The sequence below is a fragment of the Callithrix jacchus genome, chromosome 4 (genome assembly GCF_049354715.1).
Source record: "Callithrix jacchus isolate 240 chromosome 4, calJac240_pri, whole genome shotgun sequence".
NCBI lineage: Eukaryota > Metazoa > Chordata > Mammalia > Primates > Cebidae > Callithrix > Callithrix jacchus.
The window spans coordinates 1,831,266-1,849,068 of record NC_133505.1 but is presented as its reverse complement, the minus strand read 5'-3'; the positions used below and the strand labels follow the sequence as shown (position 1 = coordinate 1,849,068).

Sequence of the window (17,803 nt, the reverse complement as noted above, 5' to 3'; positions counted from 1 at the left end):
ATAAAATATGCTTAAGTCAAAACAGTATTTCCAAAGATAAAGAGGGATAGTTCATGATTACAGAAGAGTCATTTCATCAAAAAAATGGATTAAAAATAATTTGTGCGTCAATTTGCACAAAACAAAATTGAACTAAAGGAATAAACAAACAATCCACAATTTTGATTGGTGATTTTAATACCCATCTCCCAAGCAATTGATAGATAAACTAGACAAAATCTTAGTCAAGATGCAGATGACCTGAACAACACTCTCCACCATCTTAAACAAACCAATGGAAGACGACACCCAATAACCACAGAATACTGTATGTTTCAAGTACATGTAGTGTTCACTAGGATAGGTCACATGCTAGGTCGTAAAACAAGACTGAATAGATTAAATCAAATTGAATTCATGCAGTGTATGTTACCTGACCACAATAGGATTAAAACAGAAATTAACAATAAGAGAACTAGGAAAGCTCCAAGTACTTGGAGATTAAATATAATACACAAGCCCAAGAAGAAATCAAAAGGTAGAATATAAAATATTTTATTCTAAGGGATAATCAAAATACAACATGCCAACACTTATGAATTACAGCTATGGGAGTTCCCAGAGGGAAGTATAGCCGTACATGCTTATACTGCAATAGAAGAAAAAGAGAAAGGTCTAAAATCAATGATGTAAATGTTCACCTAAAGAAGATTGAAAACACACACACACATACACACACACACACACAGAGCAAAGAAAACTCCAACGAAGTATTAAGAAGGAAACAATAAAGGTAAAAGTGCAGAGATAAACCAAATTGAAGACAGACAAAATAATAGAGAAAACTAACAAAGCTAAGAAGCTGGTTGTTTTAAAATATCAACATTAATAAACCTTAAGCTACTCTGATCATGAAAAAAAGAGAGGAAACACAAATGGTCAGTATCAATATCAGAAGTGAAAGCGAAGTGAAACTATCACTACAGATCCTGCAGACGTGAAAAGGATAATAAGAGACTATCATAAACAACGTCATGGTGACAAATTCTGCAACTTAGATGAAATGAACAAAGTATCTGAAAAATACAACAAAAACTAACACAAATTTTGCAGAAAATGTGTCTGGGAAAATGAAAAGATACATTAAACAAAAGAATATGCAAGCCACAGCCTGACAGAAAATGGTCATAAATCTATTTTCAGTAAAGAGCCTGATTTCCAGAATACATAAAGCAGTTTTATAACCTGAAAATAAGGCTGGGCACAGTGGCTCACACCTGTAGTGCCAGTACTTTGGGAGGCCGAGGAGGATGAATGGCTTAAGGCCAGGAGTTTGAGACTAGTCTGGGCAACATGGTGAGACCCTGACACCTAGTATAAGTACAAAAAATTAGCCTTGTATGTTGGCTAATATCAATACAAAAAGTTAGCCTGGTATCAGCTAATTGGGAGACTGAGGTGGGAGGATCGCTTGAGCCCAGGAAGCAGAGGCTGTAGTGAGTCAAGATTGCACCATTGCCTTCCAGCCTGGATGACAGAACAACTAAAAGAAAAAAAGATAACAATTACTGTTTAGAAGGGGAAAAAATTTGAGGAGCCACTTTGCAAAGATAATATACAAGTGGGACAAAATGGTTAACATCAAGGAAATGCAGATTAAAACCACAGTGAGATACTACTACACACCCCACAAAATAACTAGGTTGGGAAAGACTAAACACCAAATGTTGGCAAGAATACAGCACAACTATAACTATTGCTAATGGGACTATAAAACAGTACAACGACTTTGTCAAATTTCTGGAATTTTCTTACAGAACGAATATACATCTCATCTATAATAAATTTCTGAGTTAGGAATCTACCCCAATTAGTGAAAATACATGTTAATAAAAATACTTATAGAAGACCACAATAGCTTTACTCATAATAATCAAAAGTTGAAAATGTTTCTGGTGACCACAAATAGAGGATCAGGTAGCGAACTACGTTATTTCATAGCATGAAATACTACTCAGCAATAAAAATGAAAGAGATACTGATATGTGTAACCTGACTGATAAATATAAAAATTATTTTGTGGACTGAAGGGAGCCTTATATATAGGGTTATCACAACATGATTCAAGTTACGTGGAATTTCTAAAGTTGGCAAACTTAGTCTACAATGAAAAAAATCCAAGGGTACAGAGCTGGAGACTGAGACAAGTCATGAGGAAACTTTCTGGGATTGTATTAGTCCGTTTTTTCACTGCTGATAAAGACATACGTGATACTGGGTACTTTATTCAAAAAAGGTTTAAGGGACTCACAGTTGCACCTGGCTGGGGAGGCCTCATCATCACGGCAGAAAGTCAAAGGGACATCTTACATGGTGGCAGACAAGAGAGAAATGAGAAACAAGCAAAAGGGCTTTCCTCTTATAGAAGCATCAGCTCTTGTGAGACTTATTCACTATCACAAGAACAGTATGGGGGAAACTGTCACCATGATTAAATTCTCTCCCACCAGGTCCCTCCCACAACACGTGGGAATTCTGGGAGCTACAATTCAAGAAGAGATTTGGGTGAGGACACAGCCAAACCATATCAGGGATTATAGTAATGTTCTTTATTTGATAGAGTTTTGGGTTACACATATGTATACTTTTGTCAAAATTCGGTAAATACATACTTAAAATTTTTGCATTTCATCATTTGTAAACTTTACACCAAAAGGAAAAAAAAAGGTACCAAATTCTAGTTAATGCACGTTGAGTTACTGATGTCTGCAATTTACTTTAAAATGCCTAAAAACTATAATGGATTACTGGATGGATAGAAAGATGGATCTATGGATGGACATGAGATAAAACAAGACTCCAAGTTGGTGAAGATACAGTTAAAGTGTTCACTGTAAAGTTTTTTCAACTTTGCTGTACGTTCATAAATGTTCATGATAAAATATCAACGAAAACAATTTTCATCTTTCCTCCTCTGTGACAGCCTCAGCCTGAGAAACCCACAGTGGGAAGGGAAAGGAGGGCAGTGTGTTTGTTTATGACCACCCACCCTCACTTCTTAGCAGTACTTTCTGGCTCTTCTAGGGTTGGATAGGGGCAGGGAGAAAGGAGAGACAGAGGAACAGATAGGGCCTTATTGAATAGTTCAGCTGTATTGTGGTGTCACATTTTAGGAGCAGGCATGCAGTTTTGGGCCCTTTCTCATGCGTTCCTGAGAAATTCTCCTGGTAGGGATCTCTGACAGCAGTTCACTACCTCAGGTAATACAGTTTCTAGGAAGCCACTAAGAGCCCTCCTACCACCTGCCTCTGGGGGTCCTGGGCAGCCTCTTCCTTACCCCTGGCAGGAAGCTTTTCAGGGCAGCGTCCTCCTTAAAATCAATGGTTTTCTCTATTATGGAATTCCTATTTTGCCCATATAAAACATGCAAACACCTTTGTTTGGCTTAACTTGAAGTACGGGCCACTCCCAGCTCCAGTCTTTATCGCTTCTATCTGCCCCATTATTTCAACTTGGCCACAGCCTTTTGCCTTTGGATTGTATTCAGATGGGATAGCAGTTCCCGTGTTCTCCAGCCTTCAGGGACGTGAGCTAATTGGTTTGAATGGTTAATTAGAAGTTCCTGTTCAGGCAGCTCATTAGCTTTAAAATGAAGCAGCAGCATTTTCCCATCCATGAGAATTGGGTGAGGAGGGAGTTCATACAACACACAACCCTTTCACAAGTCTTCAGTGTAATTAAAAAAAATGCCCAGCGTGGTGGCTCACATTTGTAATCCCAGTACTTTGGGCAGCTCAGGTAGGCAGATCATAAGGTCAGGCTTTGGAGACTACCCTGGCAAACATGGGGAGACCCTGTCTCTATTAAAAATTAAAAAATTAGCTGAGTGTAGTGGTGGGCCCCTGTAATTCCAGCTACTCAGGAGGCTTAGGCAGGAAAATCACTTCAACCTGAGAGGCAGAAGTTGTAGTGAGCCGAGATCATGCCACTGCACTCCAGCCTCGGGAACAGAGCAAGACTCTGTCTTAAAAAAGAGAATTTTTAGTCCTGTCTTATAAAGGTAAGAGGTAGATAATAACCTATTCTGGCAAAACTGGTTCTTGCCCACACCATTTGAAAAGTCTAGAACCTGATTGTAAATGAAAGGATTCTTGACAACTACTGTTTGGCGCTTGATCTTTGACTCCAATGCCAAACTTGGAGAAGACAGCATGTTTCCACTGTTCTAAAAACAGTAGCTAATCTGTGCTTCCCTTTGCTGTCTTGAGTATAGTAAAACATTTATGAGGTACAGAGGCTTGCAGAAAAGTATTTTAGAAGTGGAGTCAGAACTCCACTGTGGAAAGGGGGCTGAGAGAATCATGAATCCGATTCCTTCTCTTGCCAGAGGAGACTCAGATTTGTGATGTGGTTTCTCTGGGTAAACATGAGTAAGTAACAGAAGAGATCAGTAAAACTCTGGTCCACTGCTTAGAAATTAGTGTTTTATGACCTCCCCTCTGCCAGGGAAATAAGCATGAAGACAGCGCTTTTCCTCCCACTATTTTTAAAACTCAGATGAGGAGGTGTTCTATTGCTCCACGTGGTGCGCTTTTGAACTGAGAGGGACTGAGCACGGAGAAGCCAGAGTAGCACTGCCCCCACCCCGTGCCACCTGAAACTCATCATGCTGCTTTCTTTGCAGCGGCTGCCAATTTAAAAGAAGACTTAAGGGGTTTCATTTGGCTCTGTGATTCTGCTGGAAGGAGGCCTGAGTAAGGTTGAGCTGAGGTTGCAGAGGAAAGGAGCCGTTTGTCCCACAACCTGAACAAAACAGAACTATGATGAAGCAGCATTGTCCATCTGAGGTAATACCCGAGGTACATTGCCTCATGTCAAGAAAATCAAGGACGTGAATACACATGGAGTGAGGTTAAGAATGGAGGTTTTACAGGCAAAAGAAGAAAAGAGAACATCTCTTCTGCAGAGAGAGAGAGGGGCTTCTGAGTGTGTTTTCTGGTTTTCTTGTGAACTGCACAAGGTTTTATAGACTTGTTGAGGAGGTGGTGTTTGATTTACATAGTGTCCAAATATGGGTTGGACCAGGTGAGAGCTTTACATAGCTCGTGAAGAAGCTGGCTATCCACCCGAATCTTCTTATGCATATAGGTTTTCTACTTGGCCAGTGCATGTTGTCTGTCCCTTACTGCACTTGTGGTTGATAAAGAAAAAGGAAGATAAAGCCGTCAGGTTGAGCATGCCTGGCACCCAAGTAGCCTCCTATTGTTACAGCTGCTGGCATTCGCCTGTGCAAGCTTCCAGCTTGCTTGTCTATATCTGCAGCTCGATTTTACAGGCCGCTCTTTGTTAGAAATAGTTTTGGGGCTGCTTTTTATTCAAAGGGAAACCTTACCAAAGACTTCCTTACTTTCAATCTCTGAATAAATAATTTCTTTAGAACTCCTGTATCAATGGGACTTCTGGATTATAGTTGAAGTAGTTTTGGCTGATCATCAACTCTGCCTCCACTTAATAGTGAATGCTTTTATTTTCTATGTTTCAAGGAGGGACTCTTTGCTTCTTGCCCTTCTTCAGAATAGCAGTGTGGAAATTGCATTTAAGAACACCTGTTGGGCACAGTGGCTCACACCTGTAATCCTAGAAATTTAGGAGGCTAATATGGGAAAATTGCTTCAGGCCAGGAATTTGAGAGCAGTCTGGGCAACATAGCGGTACCCCATCTCTCAAAAAAAAATTACTGGGTGTGGGGATGCATACCTGCTGCCCTGTTGGCCCAGCTTCTGTCAGGAGGCCATGGCAGAAAGGTCACTTGAGCTCAGGAGTTTGGGGCTGCAGTGAGCTATGGTCATGCCACTGTACTCCAGCCTGGGTGACTCCATCTCTTGAAAAACACAACAAAAACCAACAAAAGCCCACTTTCTATCTGGAATGGGAACCGGTAGAGCCTTATGACAGTGAGTGACTCAGAGGCAGAGCAAACGTTTGGCCACAGTTTTAATGGTGCAATTTGAACCTTGTGTTTGTCCTACTGACCAAGACTGTGGCTGTCTTAGGGTCCTCCATATGGTCTGGCCTTGGAGGAGAAGAAACTGTTCTTGTTCAACACTTTCTGTTTGTGGAGCCCAAGATAAGAACTTTATGTTTGTTTCACAGATGAGAGGGTGCTAAATAGCTTTCTTAGAATCACACAAGTCAGAGGTAGGAGGGTCACGTTCTTTAACCAGTTTGTGAGTAGATGTCTTCCCAAGAACGTACAGCTGATGGCATAATGCTGACCTTAAGCCTAGGTTAATCCAATTGATGTTTAATGAAAAGCAATAGATTTCCTCCTGTAGCCCAAGAAAGAGCCACTTGACTACAGCTAATCGGTGAGAGAAATACCTCTATCAAAGGAATAGGTGATCAGAATTCATGGGCAGCAATGGGACATAGGAATGTGGAAATGAGAGGTGTGGGCTCCAGGGATGCTGGAGAAAACTCCTCCTCCAGTATTCCCTAACTCTCGAATGCTGCTGTCTTTTCAATACAAATACAAACCCACTCTGTTGTTTTGCACTGCCCCGTGCCCTGAATCTCTTGTTTGTGGACTGTATCCTCCAGTAACTTATTCAAGCAAGGATACACTGAAGCAAATTGTTCTGAAATATGACTTTATTTCTTCTTACACTTACATGACTGGTGGGGCATAGAATTTTTGATTGAAAATAATTTCCCATTCAAGTTTTAAAGATACTACTCCATTATTTCCCAGCTTCTGGTAGTGCTGTTGAGAAGCCTGAAATCATTCTGATTTTTGATTCTTTGTAAATACTGTTTTTTAAAAAACTTTTCTGAAAACTTAGGAGAGCTGTTTTCCTTTGTCATATATTTCAGATTTTCAAGACAATGTTCCTTGGTGTGAGTTTGTGTTCATGTGTTTAAACCTAGGAGGTTATGTTATTCAACTTGAGAAGTTGCCTTTTTTTTTTTTTAACTTTTATTTCAGTTCAAAGGTTCAAGCACAGGTTTGTTATTTAGGTAAAGTCTGTCATGAGGTTTGTTGTACAGATCATTTCATTACTCCGGTATTAAGCCTAGTCCCATTTAGTTGTTTTTCCTGATCTTCTTTCTTCTCTCATTCTCCACTCTCTGAAAGGCTCTAGTGTGTGTTGTTCTTCCGCCTGTTGTATGTTCCTGTGTTCTCCTCATTTAGCTCCCACTTGCAAGTGAAAAGATCTGGTATTTGGATTTTGTGTTCCTGCATTAGTTTGCTAAGAATAATAGTGTCCAGCTTCATCTATGTCCCTGAAGAGAACATGATGGCATTCTTTTGTGGCTGCCTAGTGTTTTTTGTTGTATATGTACCACATTTTCTTTATCCAGTCTACCATTGATGGGCATTTAGCTTGATTCCATATTTTTGCTATTGTGAACAGTGCTGCCATGGACATATGCGTGCACATGTCTCTATAACAGAAAAATTTATATTCCCTTGGGTACATACCTAGTAACCCATTACTAGGTTTGCTGAATCAAATGGTATTTCACTCTTTAGGTCTTTGAGGAATCATGACACTTTTTCACAATGGCAGAACTAATTTGCATTCCCGAATACAGTGTGTAAGTGTTGTTTTTCTCTCTAACCTTGCCAGTATGTTTTTTTTTTTTGCTTTAATAATTGCCATTATGACTGGTGTGAGATGGTATCTTATTATAATTTTCATTTGCATTTCTCTAATAATCAGTGACGTTGAGCTTTTTTAATATGATTGCTTGTTGCATATATGTCTTGTTTTAAAAGTGTCTGTTTATGTTCTTTGCCCACCTTTTTATGGGTTGTTTGTTTTCCTCTTGTAAATTTAATTTCCCTACCGATGTTTGATATTAGATTTTTGTGGAATGCATAGTTTACAAACATTTTCTCACATTCTGTAGGTTGTCAGTTTTCTCTGTTGATAGTTTATTTTGCTGTGTGAAAGTTTCTCATTTTAATTTGACCCCAGTTTTCAATTTTGCTTTTGTTACCTTTTCTTTTGGCATGTTCATGATGAAATCTTTGCCTGTGCTTATGTTTTGAATGGCATTGTCTCGTGTCTTGCAGAGCTTTTATAGTTTTTGGTTTTACATGTCAGTGTTTAATCTATCATGAGCAAATTTTTGTATGTAATGTAAAGAAGGGGTCTAGTTTCAGTCTTTTGCATATGGCTATCCAGTTATCCTGGCATCGTTTATTGAATAGGGAGAATCTTTTCCCCCTTGCTTGTTTTTGTTAAGTTTGCCAAAGATCAGATAGTTGTAGAAGCTCGGTTTTGTTTCTGGATTCTCTATTCTGTTCCATTAGTCTATGTGTTTGTTTTTGTACCAGTACTATGCCGTTGTTTCCTGTAGCCCTGTAATGCAGTTTGAAGTCTGGTAGCATGTGGCTTCCAGCTTTGCTCTTCGTGCTTAGGATTGCCTTGGCGGTTTTTGGTTCCACATAAATTTTTCAAAAGCTGGTTTTCTGAAAAAAATAATAAAACTCAACCTACTTCTTAACATTTTTCAAGAACCCAAATGAAATCATGACTGCTCTTGGAGATGGCACTCTGTATGTTTCAATTTACTACCCAGTAACTGGTCTATTAAAATCATACTGGTTAAAAAATAATAAACTTGAAGCTAGACCAATGAAGGAGAAAGGGAAGAGATTCAAATAACCACCATCAAAAACAATAAGGGCAATATTACCACTGACCCCACAGAAATACAAACCACCCTCAGAGAATATTATGTACAACTGTAGGCACATTTTTTCCTTTAATTTTGAGATGAAGTTTTGTGCTTGTTGCTCAGGCTGGAGGACGATGGTGAGATCTCGGCTTAGTGCAACCTCTGCCTCCTGAGTTCAAGCTATTCTCCTGCCTCTGCTTCCTGAGTAGCTGGGATGACATGCATGTGCCACCATGTCTGGTTAATTGTGTATTTTTAGTAGACATGGGGTTTCTCCATGTTGATCAAGCTGGTCTTGAACTCCCAATCTCAGGTGATCAACCCACCTTGACCTCCCAAAGTTCTGGGATTGCAGATGTGAGCCACTGAACCTGAAAAAATTGAGAAATCTAGAAGAAACTGATAAATTCCTGGTCACAACCACCCTCCCTGAGATGCAAGTTTGGTTTAACATATGCAAATTGATAAATGTCATCGTCACATAAACAGAACTAAAGAAAAAAAATTACCCACATGATTATCTCAATGGATGCAAAAACAGCTTTTGATAAAATTCAACTTTCATGTGTGTTAAAAACTCTCAATAAACCAGGTATTGAAGGAACATACCTCAAAATAATAAGAGCCACATGTGACAAAACCACAGCCAGCATCATACTGAATGGACAAAAGCTGAAAGCATTCCCCTTAAAAATTGGCACAAGATAGAGATGCCCTCTCTCCCCACTCCCATTCAGCATAGCTTTGAGGGTGTTCTTTGCTCTTGGGTTTCTAATTCTTTTAATTGTGATGTTGGGTAGTTAACTTGAGATCTCAATTTTGTTTTTGAGATGGAGTGTTGTTCTCTCAACCAGGCTGGAGTGCAGTGGTGTGATATGGGCTCACTGCAACATTTATCTCCTGGGTTCAAGCAGTTCTCCTGCCTCAGCCTCCTGAGTACCTGGGATTACAGGTATGTGCCACAACACCAGCTAATTTTTGTATTTTTAGTAGAATGGGGTTTCACCATGTTGGTCAGGCTGGTCTCAAACTCCTGACCTTGTAATCTGCCCGCCTTGGCCTCCAAAAGTGCTGAGATTACAAGAGTGAGTCACCGCAGCTGTCCCGAGTTCTCACTTCTCGATGTGAGCATTTAGTACTATAAATTTCTCTCAACACTACTTGACTAGCTGCATCCCAGAAACTCTGGTAAGTTGTACCTTTGTTCTCATTACTTTCAAAGAACTTCTTAAACTTCTTGATTTCTGCCTTAATGTCATTATTTACCCAGGAGTCATTCAGGAGCAAGTTACTCAGTTTCCATGTAAGTGTATGGTTTTGAATGAATTTCTTAGTCCTGATTTCAAATGTGATTGCATTTGCTTTGTGACCTAAGGTATCTTCTATACTTATGAATGATCTATGTGTTGAGTTGAAAAAATGTGTATTCTGCAGTCATTGGATGAAATGTTCCTTGAATATCAGTTCCATTTGGTCTGTAGTAAAGATTAAATTTCATGTTGATTGGTTGGTTTTCTGTCTGGAAGATCTGTCCAGTGCTGAAAGTTGGGTGTTGTAGTCTCCAGCAATTACTGTGTTAGGGTTTATCTCTCTCTTTCTTATTTGCTGCGTGTGTCTGTTCTTTTTTCTCTCTCTCTGTCTCTATTTCTGTCTTTGGAATTCTGATCATTTTAGTGTTGAACCTGTTCAAATTTTCTTCCGGATTTCAACTTTTTTCTTATCGCTATTTCTGGAAGACATAAGGTTCATCTACTCAACTTTGTTGTCTTAGTATTCTAACAAGAATTTTTCACAAGTTCTGCTGTCATATTTTTAATTTCTAAGCGTTTAATTTTTCTTTAAATTTGGTTCTTGTTTCATGAAAATGGTAACACTTTTATCTCTTCGAGAACATTCATATGGGTTTCAGAAGGTCTTATCTCCTAGCACAGTCCTCATTCAGGCTGCATTTATGTGTCTTCTTGCTCTGGTCTCGGCCATTCATGTTAGAAGCTTTGCTCAGATGCCTGGTGACCCTTAGCTGTCTGTGTCTGTTAGAAAAAAATGGAGCACTGAAAAGCTAAAAGCTGATGGAAGTTCTGTGATTGTAACATTTTGTGGGTGGTGGTCTTGCTGGGTCAGACCTTTTCTTCTTGAGCAAGAGAGATTCTCTCTAGAGAAAAATCATCTTAACTTCTGACCAAGTGTATCGGCCACCCTCATTGGAACTCAGTGGTAGGAAAACCTGGAGGATCTCAGTGTTCAGTGTGTACATTTAAGCACTTGTGTCTAGCGAGCTCCTGCCTAGAGACACCAAATTTTACCCTATAGAGAGGAAACCTCCACCCTGCCACCACCTTGGGATGCAGTCACCGATTCTAGGGAGAGGATCTGGGATCTACCTACTACTGAAACATAAATTCCCTAGGTAAATTTAGCTGCCAACTCTTGAACCCTTGGGGATCCTGGTTGCCTTCCTGCCACTGGCTTGGGATTTAGCATCTCTGGGTCTACTGTCAGGTGTCACTGACAGCTTCTGCTTGCCAGTTTTCTATATGCTGAAGGGATTGTCTTTATTTTCCTTTTATCTTTGTTGGTTTATTTATTTTTAATCATCCCGTGTTAATGTGGTTTAATGATGGAGTGAAGGCATATGCAGGTATTCAACCAAACATCTTAGCTGAAGTCTGTGTAATTCTCTTGTAGTAAAATCTTGATCATTCTATGTTTCAGTTGATCAAATTTTTATATATGCATTCTGATTTGGGGATGATGTGAGGGAAGAGAGAGAGAAAGAAAGAGAGACTCAGACGGACAGAGACAGGGTGAGAGAGAGAGGCTACTGTGACAAATCTGTGGGTCTGTGTATTTGGAAGTCAATAGGAATTTAGCCCTGTTTTCTGTCTAAAAAGCAGGAGTGTCCAGACAATGGATCTTGAACTAGGCTAAGAATCTTTGAGGCAATGGCGCAGATCCAGTTGTGTTCAATTTTTAGTCCTTAGGCTGAAAGGGAAAATAACGTAAAAGACATTTTAAAAAATTTCTGGCTGGGCGCGGTGGCTCAAGCCTGTAATCCCAGCACTTTGGGAGGCCGAGGTGGGTGGATCACAAGATCAAGAGATCGAGACCATCCTGGTCAACATTGTGAAACCCTGTCTCTGCTAAAAATACAAAAAATTAGCTGGGCATGGTGGTGCGTGCCTGTAATCCCAGCTACTCGGGAGGCTGAGGAAGGAGAATTGCCTGAACCCAAAAGGCGGAGGCTGCGGTGAGCCGAGATTGTGCCGTTGCACTCCAGCTTGGGCAACAAGAGCGAAACTTCATTTCTAAAAAAAAAAAAAAATTTTCTGAAAGTGGTGTTTTCTGATTTGCCCTCAGATAATTAGATATAGAAGGTAGCCATACATTTTTGGCTAACTCAGCATTCGTTGCTCCATTCAGCGAATTCATCTTTATATTCATGTTCTTTCTCTCCAGCTTAATATCCAAAATTTAAAAGTGAGGAATGCAGAATAGTTGAACTAAAAGAAACAGATCAACCACAACCTGCCTCTTCTTCCTCTCACCCAAAGAAAACCATTGTTAACATTTTGCTATATTCTCTTTATGTACTTTTCTCAGGTACTTTTATTCGAATATATTTTTGATCATAAAATTGTCTTAGACAATAAGTTGTCAGAGAAGAACACCCACTCTTTTTACACTCCAGGCTTCCAGCTTGAAGGTGACTGACTTGGGAATCCTGTATTTTAACAAGATATGATGTTGATATGGAATCTTTTATTTGACTGTTCTGAGGTGTTCTCTTTTTAGCATACTCTCCTTCATCCCCTTCTTCCCTGCTATACATACACATACACATTCACACATACACGCATTCTTTCTTTCTCTCTCACATGCACATTCTCATACGCAAATACAAGCATGCTCATACACATGTGCACACACACAGGCACGTGCATGCACACACTCACACTCATATGAACCAACATGCACATACACACTCTCCTTCATCTCTTTCCTCCCTGCTACACACACATACTCTAACATTCATATGCACATGTGCACACACACATATGTACAACATGCAATGTGTCAGAAGGCCATGTAGAAAATGATTGTTACTCTCCAAAAGGAAGGACACCCACACTTTTGCAATGGAAAAAAACAGCTCTGTTTTTGTAAAAAAAAAAAAAAAAAAAAGAATTTTCTATTAGGCCTAGAAAGAAACTTAAAAAGTGTTTCTTCTTTTATCTAATCGGAACTTGTGTATGTGCACACACCCGTGTGACAGAAAGAGCCAGGGAGAGAGGGAGGGAGAGGAGGTGAAGGCAAGAAGAGAGAGGGCGATTAAAAAGCAAGTGCACTGTGGCAAGCTCGTCTGGACTAAGTGAGAAGCAGGCGGTTGTGGTGATGAGATAGGAGCTCGGAATGCTTCCTGGTACCAAGACTGTCATAAGTGGAATTGGGGTCTGAAAAAGTGACAGCAAAATTCAGCGTTCCTTTGACAACCACTCAGAAAATAGAATGTGAGGAAGCAGGAGGAAGGGAAGGTGTGGGGCCAGCCATGAGAATGCACCCCGCTGCTCCACGGATGCCTAGAAATGCTGGTCACTTATAGGGCACAGGTGAGGGGAAGTCTGGACTGGTGGCAGTAGTGCTGCCAAGCCATGTAGCCTGCTCTCTCAAGGGTGAATGTTCTTGCGTAAGTAGTGGGGAAGATTATTCCCTAGTTTATATAGGCCCCATTTGTCCTAGACACAGATTTTAATGTTCTCAGGTGATCGCTTGCTTGATTGTCTGTGTAAAAGATCAGCAATCCTTTTTTTTTTTTCTGGAAAGATCTAGGCAGTAAATATTTTAGGCTTGGCAGCCCATATGGTCTCTGTCGCAGCTACTTTTCTCTGTGGTTGTGGTGTGAAAGCAGCCATAGAAATGGGTAATAAAGGAGTGGGGCTGAGTTCCAAAGTACTTTTATGAGAACTGAAAATTGCATTTTATATAATTGTTGACATGTCCCAAAATATTGTTACTTTTTTGAATTCTTTCACATTCGTGGCTCATGAGCTGTCTGACAAGAGACGACAGGCAGTAATTGGTGGATGGGCCATGGTTGCCCAAACCCTGTGTCCAAATCATGGCATTGTACAAGCAGGAGGGATCTCTGACCCTCTCTTTTTTTCCTCCTTCCTTCTTTTCAGTTTCTCATTGTGCTGATTTGGAAACCAGAAATCGAAAGCTCTGGGAAGTGAACTCTTTCTGACTTAACCTGTTAGTGGCAGTGTTAGGATAAAATGTCAGGTCTCAAGGAGCACTTCTTAGAGCCCAGATCAGACTGAATGCTGCTTTTGTGATTGCAGAAGGCACACCATCCTCTGGTACACTAGCTCCTTAGCGTCACCCTGAATCTGAAACTTAGTTCTTCATAAAGTCTTTTGTTCTATGATTCCTCAGTGCATCATTTGCTAATTTGCACCAGTTACTCTGTTTAACACAACTGAGATATAGACATAAGCAAAGTTCCTACCCTTTAGGAACTCACTTCTTCAGGGCCTGGTTTTGATAATCCAGACAAAGCTACTTAAATGTAGTTTTATCCTTAAAAGCAAAATCGGCTGCACTTATGTAAGTTACAATAATAATTAGAATTTAGGAAAAATCCATTCTTAAAACAAGAAGGCAAAGAGAATAAAAAATAAACATCCAAGTCACCCTCTGACTGTGCGTTGGTTTTAAAACAACAAGACTATTATTTTAAGTGAACACAAGGAAAATTTTGCTATCAAGCGAGTACAGTTTCTAACAGGTGATACATCGACTCCTCTGATTCCAGACATTTCCGAAAGTGCCCTTACTACCTACATTACTTCCTTCTGTAAAGCTCTACTGATTAAGACTTTATCTTTTGTGGTTGGATTTTTGCTTTTGGAATTACAACCTGCTTTTCAAGTCACATTTTGTAAATTAGTTGAGGTATCTTGCTGAATGATAAAGTCTGAGTCAAAAACTTCCTGAAAAGTGCCTCGTGAACTCGTGAGGCATCATGGCAAAGATCCCAGTTGTTGGACTGAGGCAGAGAGGTAGAAAGAAGAACACAGACTTTAAGGTCTGACAGATATAAGTATAGGTCCCACCTCCACCACGTATTGGATGTGTAATGTTAAATGAGCTACTATACCTCTTTGAGCCTCAGCTTTCCTCTCTGTAAAAAGAAGATGTTAAACCTTTCCTTGCACTATTGTTGTAGGGATTAGAGATGATGTCAATAAAAATGTTTCCAGCATGCTCGGTATTCAACGTACCTTGGATAGTCTTATTTGGCCAGTTCACTGCAAAGGGTAATATACACGAGTAAGATTTTTTCTTTTCTTCAAAATAGACTTTTTGGGATTAAACTCTAAAAAAGTGTTAAATAAATGAATCAAGATATTTTTCATTTCTGTTGTTGAAGTATTTGCCTTCTTACGTTTGGTAATGTTAGGATTTTCCACAGAAGAAGTTGACACTTTCCTTCTTAATCATACTGGCGATACCAGGTTTCAACACTAGTTACTATTTTGTTTTCGAAAAGTGTCATTTGTCTAGCTTCCATTGAAAGATCAGCTAAATGTCACATTATCCCTGCTTCTGCTAATCTTTCAAAATGCTCACCACCATAGTCATAACATTTTCTTCATGCTCAAGTTGATTTAAAAAATGTTCTAAAGACAGTGTTGCTGAATTTTTATTTGTTTAATAAAAATTAGGCTTTTAAATATAAAAATATAGATTTATGATAAAGCCTCTAGAAAGCAAAGAAAAATAGATTTGAAAAATACCTTGTTTAATCACATAAAGCTAGGCAGAGTTAAATCACTGTTTCCATTTTGGTACATTTTATTTTAATCTTTTCACTATTTTAATGTCCTTCTTTATATCCATAATGGTGATAACATGATGTATATATTATATAAATATATAAAATACATAAATATATCTTTTAAAAATGGTATCTGTAGGCCGGGCGCGGTGGCTCAAGCCTGTAATCCCAGCACTTTGGGAGGCCGAGGCGGGTGGATCACGAGGTCAAGAGATCGAGACCATCCTGGTCAACATGGTGAAACCCCGTCTCTACTAAAAATACAAAAAATTAGCTGGGCTTGGTGGCGCATGCCTGTAATCCCAGCTACTCAGGAGGCTGAGGCAGGAGAATTGCCTGAACCCAGGAGGTGGAGGTTGCGGTGAGCCAAAATCGCGCCATTGCACTCCAGCCTGGGAAACAAGAGCGAAACTCCGTCTCAAAATATAAATAAATAATAAAAAATAAAAATGGTATCTGTTTATTTATTATATATAAATATATAATGACTATATATCTACATATCTACTTCTATATTTATATATCTCCATGATAGAAGTTGGAAAATACTGAAAACTGTAGAGGAGTTCGGAGAAACAACCTATAATCTCATTATACAGAAATAATTTTCTTCCCTTTTGCTTCTCCACATTTTGGCTTATATCAAATTTAGAAATGATTTTCTTAACGTTCTTGGTATTGTGTTTTTAGAGTATCAAGATGTTGCTGCATATTCTGATTCTTATGTATAGTTGTGACAGGAACACCCACAAAAATAATTGTTCTAGAAAAGAATTTGTTAACAAATATTTTCTTCCAGGAAGTGGTGTATTAGCGTTTTAAAAGAAACATTTCTGGACGTCAAAGTAGACATTGGGCTTATATCAACAGCTCAATCTTTTTTAAAATACGCTTTATTTTTAGGGCAGTGTAAAGTGAATAGTGAGGCATAGTGGAAAGTACAGAGAGTTCCTACATTCCCACCTCCCCAAATGCACAGCCTCCTCCACTATCGGCCTTCCTCACTAGAGAGGTACATTTGTTACAATGGATGAACCAACATTGACTTATCACTGTCACCCATAGTTTATAATTGACATTAGGGACCATTCTTGCTGTCGTATATTCAGTCAGTTTTGACAAGGGTGTAATGGCATGTGTCTACCATTATAGTAACACACAGAGTAGTTTCATTGCCCTAAACATCCTCTATGCTCTGCCCATTTATCCTTTCCCACTTTTCAACCCCCAGCAATCACTGAACGTTTTGATGTCTCTATAGTTTTGCCTTTTCCAGAATGTCATATAGTTGGATTCATATAGTCAGTGGTCATTTGAGATTGGTTTCTTTCACTTAGTAGTATGTATTTGAGTTTCCTCTATGTCTTTTAATGGCTTCATAGCTCACGTGCTTTTTTTCTGCAACAAAAGCCACATTCAAAGATGATTGCTTTCATTGCTGAATAATATTCCATTGTGTCGATGTAGAGGTTTGTTTATCCAGGCACTTACGAGTCTATAGTAACCAGTGTGGAGCCTGGGGAAGCCATAAATGGCCTGGTTGTGGCGAAGGCCTGGAGTCTATGTCGGTAGGAGCCATGGAGGTTGGAGGCATTAGATCTTAGAGCCATAGGGGAAGGCCTGGAGCTTGGGTTGACAGGGTCTGTCCCATAGCCTGTGGCTATAGAAACCTGCCTGGTGTTGAGTTCACTGAATTGTGCCTGGCATTGGAGTTGATGTTGAAGTCAGGTGTTACATTTACTCTCCTCTCTGCACATACATCGTATCTCTTTCCATGCTGCACTACCCAGGTTTAGGGGTGGGGTAATGCAGATAATAGAAAACTCTCTTTTAGACTCTATTTTATGCCGTTTTTCTTACTTTTCTACTCCACAAACGTGCTATAACCTCTCACCTGGATTCCTTGTCTCCTTTGAAGACACTTTGATGCACGGATGGCTGTTCAAATTGATGTTTCTGTGAAGGAATAAGTGCTGAAAAGTTCTGTTTTGCCATTTTGTCCATGGCATTCTTCTCTGTTAACTAAAAAAATATTTTTACTGAATAACATATTGTTAAAAATTGTCAGACCCTTGGTGTAGCTCTGGAAGTTTCTCCTTTAGAGCAAGTTCCTTTCATAGTTCTCTATAGAAAGACTATAGTTGTAAAATGTTGGTAGAGATGATATTTTGTGTGTAGAATTAAGGACCGATTGCACATAAATGTTTAGCGGACAGTAAACTTTTGTGAGTAATCTGTTCTTACACACAAAAAGAAGGTCTATAGCTTTAGGAAAGGGAAAATTATCAAGGTTATTCA

General features: G+C 39.4%; 1 protein-coding gene across 4 annotated transcripts in view; it reads left to right on the top strand.

The window, feature by feature from the left end:
• LOC118152723 (uncharacterized) overlaps positions 1–5,038 on the top strand; it is a 131,823-nt gene extending 126,785 nt beyond the window's left edge. For all 4 annotated transcript variants that reach the window (XR_013534720.1, XM_078370552.1, XM_078370553.1 and 1 more), the window contains one exon: positions 4,664–5,038. Coding sequence is in view for 3 of the 4 variants with exons in the window: in XM_078370552.1 (XP_078226678.1) it covers positions 4,664–4,737 (74 nt within the window). In the remaining variant the exon portion in view is untranslated. The remainder of the gene's footprint in view (positions 1–4,663) is intronic.
• Positions 5,039–17,803: the final 12,765 nt, after the last annotated feature.